We start from the raw sequence: 6,554 nt of genomic DNA, 5'->3' as shown, positions 1-6,554 counted from the left end.
TATATATATATATATATATATATATATATATATATATATATATATATATATGCGTGCCACAATGCACATGTAAAGTCAGAGGACAATTAGAGAAAGCTAGGTCTCTCCTTTTACCATGTGCCTCCTAGGGACTGAATTCAGACTGTCAGATGTAAGGAACTATCTTTACCCACTGAGACATCCTGCCCACCTTAAGAAAAATATTTGCAATGGTTATCAACTTTAGCTCAGTTTGGCCAAGAACCTATGACAATTCTGCTTCTGCTTTCCAAGTGCTGAGACTGCAGCAGTGTGCCATCACACCTGCTGTCCACTCAATTTCCTTCAAAGCAGTAATCTTGGGTTTTTTTGAGACAGGACTCAGTAAGCAGCCCATAGTAGCCTAAAATTCATCATTTACTTCTTTACCCTCCGAAATACTGGGATTACAAGTATACAGGCCACTCGCTTGGTCCCAGAGTAATAATTTTACCTTTTATATTCAAATAATTAATTCACCTGAACTTGATTCAAATGTTAAGGCAAGAATTTTAGTTTTTTTTTTTTCCCCAAATAATTAACTAAATAGTCCAACATGATTAAGGAACATTTCCCACAGGATATGAAATGTCACTTCTGTAAAACTAAACTATACTAATTTATATGTTTGTACATTCATTATTTTGTCCTGTCTACTTCACAGTTAGTACTTAACTTTTGTTTGTTGTTGTTTTGTTTCGTTTTGTTTTGATACAGGATGGCAATATGTAACCCAGTCTAACCCCTCTCCTTCTAGAATGCTTCTACAGTTAGATTACAGACTAACCATTTTGACTATTACAGGGTTTTTTTGTATTTGCATTAATACAAAACACCCATGCTGTTTTCTTTTTCAAAACTGGCCCTAAAGGCAGGAGATGGTTCAATGCTAAGAACATTTACTGGTCTTGCAAAGGACCTGAGTTTAGTTTCCTACACCCACATCAGACAGCTTACAACCATCTGGAACTCTGGCTCTATGAGTATCCAATGCCTCTGGCTTCTAGAGAACAGACAAACAGTGAGAGACAGACAGATACAGGCACACACAATTTAAAATAAAATTTTAAAATTCTCCTACTCTATAGCTACACTTTTCCAATGAATTGTGGGAGGCTTGAGATGTGGGTCACCTAGTAGAATGCTTGCCTTAGAATGTAGGAAGCCCTGGGTTCCACCACTAGTAAGGAGCAGATCAGATCTCAGTACTGTGGCACACAACTGTAATCCAGAAACAGAAGAGTATAGCAGCAAGAGAGTCAGAAATTCAAGGTAATCTTTGACTCCATACTGAGTTAAAGATACATACCTGGCTTACATGGGACCCTATCTCCAAAAAGACAAGAAAATGAAAAGTTCCATGCACATTATTTAAAGCATCATGTTATAAAAATGTTAGTTATTAGCGTAATTATTCAAAAGTGACAACTATTGATTGCTCAATGAATGGCTTCCAAATTCTGTTCCCACAACACTTTAAGTAAAGAGAAATCAAGAGATATTATAAAATATAAACTGTAGTCCATAGGGGTGAAGTCCAAGGAGTAAGTCTTAACCAGAGATTGATCCCTGGCTCCCTTAAAAGTCAAAATGTTAAAAAGTATGTTATTTGCCAGGCATAGTATGGCACACACCTTTAATCCTAACACTTGGGAGGCAGAGAAAAAGGATCTCTGTGAGTTCAAGGCCAGCCTGGTCTACATGGCAAGCTCCAGGACTACATAGAGGAAGTTTAAAAGTAAATGTGTATGTATGTGTGTATGTGTTATATTACATTATTACACACAATATATATTATAAAGTGTGTTAGTAGTGATTGGCAATGTACAATTTATAGATTTTTCATTTCTACAAAACTCTGACTTTGGTCAAACAAAAAGCTGGATGGTAGAAAGCTTCAAAAATTTTCAAGTGCTACATCTGAACCCTTCCAGACTCCTTTATAAAACACATATACAGCAGAAATGGAACGGATCAAGACAGACAGGGCATCTGGGCAGTGGTGATACACACCTTTAGTCCCAGCACTTGGGAGGCAGAAGTACGCAGATCTTTGTGAGTTTGAGTCCAGCTTGATCTAAAAATGAGTTCCAGGATAGCCAATGCTACACAGAGAGACCCTGTCTCTAAGAGGAGAAAAAAAAGAAACAAAAGACAGATATGGCCACTGAGCATGGTGGTACATGCTTTTAACTCCAGCACTTGAATAAAATCTCTGTGAATTCAAAGTCAGCCTGGTCTACATAGTCTCCAAAAACAAAAAGATGAAGTGGTTGAGGGACGAAGGACTTTAAGAGAAAAGGTGTGTGGTAATAAATATTAATAGTTTGTTGAATTTAATATGGAATCAAGGTCCTATCCTAAGACATTTTAAGCGAGCATTCTGTCGCTGAGCTACACTTCCCCCCTCTACCACCTGTTATTTTGGTTAGCTGTATGTAACTGAGATCAAGGAATCATGGACCTTAATAAGGCCGTAAAAAACAACCATCTCTACCTTTCTAAAATAGAAATAGAAAGATTACAAATCTGGTCAAAGGCGGGGACCCTGTATCTAGCCTCCCAGATTAGGATCATTCCACTGCACCGCATGGTTTACTGCGGATGCTTGCCTAGCCTCGAGAAGGGAGGGGTAGAAGTCGACCATCAGGCCTCAGCAAATTCGCTAGAAATCACAGGCTCGCGAGCCGCGGCACGTGACTCGCCACGCCCCGTGCCTCCCCCTTCCCCGCGCCAGCAGCACGCGCTGCCAACCTCGTCATGTGACCTTCACGCGGCCCCAGCGTTGCCCCTGCTAGGCGACTGTTTCCAGCAGCCATTTTGCCGAGAACTTGCCGTCCGTGCTCGCGCGGGAGCCGAGCGCACGCAATGTCGCAGCCAGACTTTCCAGGCCGCACACGCGCTTCGAAAGAGCGCTCAGACAGTGAGGACTCGCCGGAGCCTCACGGAACTCGTCGCACCCCGGGGCGCCAGGAGGATTGCGGGTGCGCCTCGGCCTGCGATAGGCTGTGTCGCGCACGTGACGCCACGGCGCCCCCCACACACACACCTTCGCCGTCCCCCTGCCCACGAAAATACCCACGACAGACTCTCAACGCCTCGCGCAGAGTTCACGATACTGGGAGCGTGGGGACGAACGGAGCGCGTGGCAAACGAGGCGCCTGCGCGTACCTGCCGAGTGGACGGGAGTCGAGCCACACCGCGCCGCTCCGGGGTCCCGGGACCGTCGCGCTGCCGGACCACCCGCCTGGTCATTGGCCGCCAGGCCGAGTCACGTGCTGCTCGCAGGCCCGCCCACAGCCGCTAATCACCTGGCACGGTGCTCGAAGCGGCACCGAAAGTGGCTTGCACGCGCAAGGGGAGCGTGGTCACTAGACCTCCTTCTGCCCTTTACGGGGTGGCATCCGTAACGGGGAACGAAGAAAGCAGGGTCCTAAAACTAAGGACGCTCACACCTACCAGCTTAACTTCGCCTGCCCCTCCAGGAGCCGTGAACCATCGCCCTTGGGCGCTCCCCGTTGCACGCCGGGATGCGTCTGGCGCCCCTCAGTGTGCTGCAGAGCATGCCGGGAAAGCCACCTCTCCCGTTTTCCTGGCTGTCACCTCTCCGGCTTTGCACTGGTGTCCCTCTGAAAGCCGGTCCCAAGACGAGACGGTTTGGGTAATTACCAGACTGTGACGGTACACCAGGCACTTCCAGTCCCTCCTCCCCTACTTGTTTGATCTGTGTGTTTTTAGGAAAACCGCTAAGCCTTCCTTCGTGAAGCGGTGCCTGTTGACTTTGTGAATATTGTAGAAAAATAGCGAGAATGTTTACCTACAAGAACCACCAGTCTTTCGTGGTCAATGGACAAGAACGATAACTTGAATACTGTTTACCACAATCTCTGCTTAAGAATAGTTGTAATTCTTAGAATTTATCTAGGAATAGCCAACATTTTGCAATATGCTTATTGTGGGGAAAAGGGAGTAGAGTTGTTTGGTTTTGTGTTGCTGTTTTTTTGTTTTGTTTAAAATCGACAGCATGTTTGGTAAACCATATATAAGACATTGGAACTACAAAAAAAAAAAGTGCTAACACTAAGAAAAGGTGGTCTTACATTACAACTAGTTGGTTTTGAAGGACATTACAAATTTATCACTGAGCCAAACCTAGTATTCTACCCACAGTGAAGTCCCGGCATAAAATTATTCGCACCTTATCTGCTTTGAGCTATACTTGCCAACTTGATGATGTCAAAACTTTTATAAGTCTCAAAGGCTGATCAGCTTGAAAAATATGACGAGTCCTCCTCTGATTCTCACAAGCTCATGTTTATAGACTAAAGGTTGGTTAATAAGTGTATGAAGAAAAAAGGCCAGAACCTAAAGAATAGGGCATACTCCTGGGTAAAAGGTACTTTATCTTTCTAATTAAATGTTATAAAAATAATTTCTGACTAAGAAACCAAAGCATTAAATAAAATGTACAATGTGATATTTGTTAAACTTGAAGCTTATAAAAATCCCAGTCTCCCCCCACCCCACCCCCCTGCCACCTTGGTTTTTCAAGACAGGGTTTCTCTGTGTAGCCCTGGCTGTCCTGGAACTCACTCTGTAGACCAGGCTGGCCTCGAACTCAGAAATCCACCTGCCTCTGCCTCCCAAGTGCTGGGAGGCACCCGGCTCCCAGTCTTCTTTATAGTTAATTTTAGCAACAACTCTGACAGAAAGCTACTATACTTATATTAGCATCACTCAATGTTCTGTGGAAATCAGAGAAAATATATTTTAATATATTCTCTAGGCAAATTGATGAATTGGATTTAAGATCCTCTGTCCAGCGCTAGAGATGTAGCTCATTTGGTAGAGTAATTGTCTAGCATGTACAAGCCTTAAGTTCAGTTCTCTGCACCCCAGATAAGCCATGTACAGTGGCACACATCTGTAAGCCCAGCACTTAGGCAGAAGCAGGAAGGTCAGAAATGCTATATCATCCTTAGCTCCAGCCAGTTTCAGGCCATTCGAAGATATGTGACACCTTACCTCAAAAATAGAACCTATGGGCTATAATAGAGTCTTAAAATCTGAATGATGTGGGCTGGAGAGATGGTTCAGTGGTGGAGGGCACTGACTGCTCTTCCAGTGGACCCAGGGAATCCCAATACCCACATGGCAACTTGCAACTGTATGTAACTCCAAGATCTGACACCTTCACACAGACATGGATGCAGGCAAAAAACAATGCATAAAAATGAAAATAGAATGTTTTTTAAAATCTGATAAACTTGAACAGCTTGTGATTCTCTCCCTGGGATATGACTATGAAGATATTTTGGAATTTTTTTTTATGTCCAGTTCCTTTAGCAAAAAAACTAGGGACACTCTTACCTATTATTTGGATTGTCAGAATTATTTTGAGGAAAAAAAAAAGAATACCACTCATAGTTCATAATTATAAAACATTCTAAAATGTCATAGTAATTATTAGGGTTACATTTGAACTACAGCCCTGTTCTCTTCCAGTACAGCATATTCTTTGTTTGTTTTTAAGATTCTGTTCTTTTTGAACAGGCATGGTGGCACAGGCCTTTAGTCCCTGCATTCGATGGAAGAGGCAGGCAGATCTCTGAGAGTGTGAAGCCAGCATGGTCTACAGAGCAAGTTTCCTAACAGCCAAGGTCTGTTTCAGAGAAACCCTGTCTCAAAAAACCAAAACAGAAAAATAAAAGATTTGTTTATTTTTATATGTATGAGTGTTTTACCTACATGCATGTATGTGTACCACATGAGTACCTAGTGTGCACAAAGAGGCCAAAAGGGGCATCAGACCTGGAACTGTTCTTACAGACAGTTGTGAGCCTCCATGTGAGTCCTGGAAACCAAACCTCTGTGAGAGTAACAAGTGCTGTAAGCATGAAAACGAGGCTGTCCTCAAACTCACAGAGATCTGGCTTCATCTACCTCCAGAGGGCTGTGATTAAAGGGATACATACCCTTTCTAGCAGGTACAATATATATTTTTTTTTCTCAATGTTTTCTTTTGAGGCAGGGTCTCTCCTTGTGGTCCTGGCTATCCTAGAACTCACTATGTACTTCCTGTTGGCCCTGAACTCACAGAACTCTGCCTGCCTCTACCTCCCCCGTACTGAGTGCCACACCTAGCTTAGAACAACATATTCTTGAATTTTTTTCCACTTCCCTGATGTTCCCTAGACAGCGTGCTAGAGGGACACTAACAGATGTTTTATTTGTTTGTTTGTTGTTTCCAAGACAGGGTTTCTTAATGTAGGCTAGGTTGTTCTGGAACTCCATTGTAGACCAGGCCGATCTTGAACTCAAAGATCTACCTACCTCTGCCTCCCAAGTGCTGGGACTGAAAGAGTGCAGAATGCACCACCACACCTGGCTAGGAACATTAACAGATTCTTATAGATTGGATCACTTGAGATTTCTTGGTGATACCACCCATCTGTTGGAAACTGTATTGTTCCATTACATCTTGCCTCCAAGGATTCTTTTCTCTTCTCCTCCTCCTCCTCCTCCTCCTCCTCCTC

The 6,554-nt window shown here is 43.5% G+C and overlaps 2 protein-coding genes across 3 annotated transcripts in view; one reads left to right on the top strand and one right to left on the bottom strand.

The window, feature by feature from the left end:
• Nucleotides 1–3,576, bottom strand: part of Mga (MAX dimerization protein MGA) — a 92,958-nt gene extending 89,382 nt beyond the window's left edge. Inside the window, exon 1 of one of the 2 annotated variants that reach the window (XM_029535792.1) lies at nt 3,478–3,576. The gene's annotated coding sequence lies outside the window, so the exon portion shown is untranslated. Of the gene's footprint in view, nt 1–3,189; nt 3,251–3,477 lie in introns of those variants that run through there. The other variant, XM_029535791.1, reaches the window with a different exon arrangement.
• LOC115063598 lies at nt 2,814–5,695 on the top strand. Its single transcript, XM_029535797.1, has one exon. The coding sequence runs from the start codon at nt 2,887–2,889 to the stop codon at nt 3,391–3,393; it is 507 nt and encodes a 168-aa protein (XP_029391657.1). The 5' UTR covers nt 2,814–2,886; the 3' UTR covers nt 3,394–5,695.
• Nucleotides 5,696–6,554: the final 859 nt, after the last annotated feature.

Source organism: Mus pahari, chromosome 3, assembly GCF_900095145.1.
Source record: "Mus pahari chromosome 3, PAHARI_EIJ_v1.1, whole genome shotgun sequence".
Lineage (NCBI taxonomy): Eukaryota > Metazoa > Chordata > Mammalia > Rodentia > Muridae > Mus > Mus pahari.
Note: the sequence above shows the minus strand (reverse complement) of the source record. Positions and strands in the feature narration are given on the sequence as shown.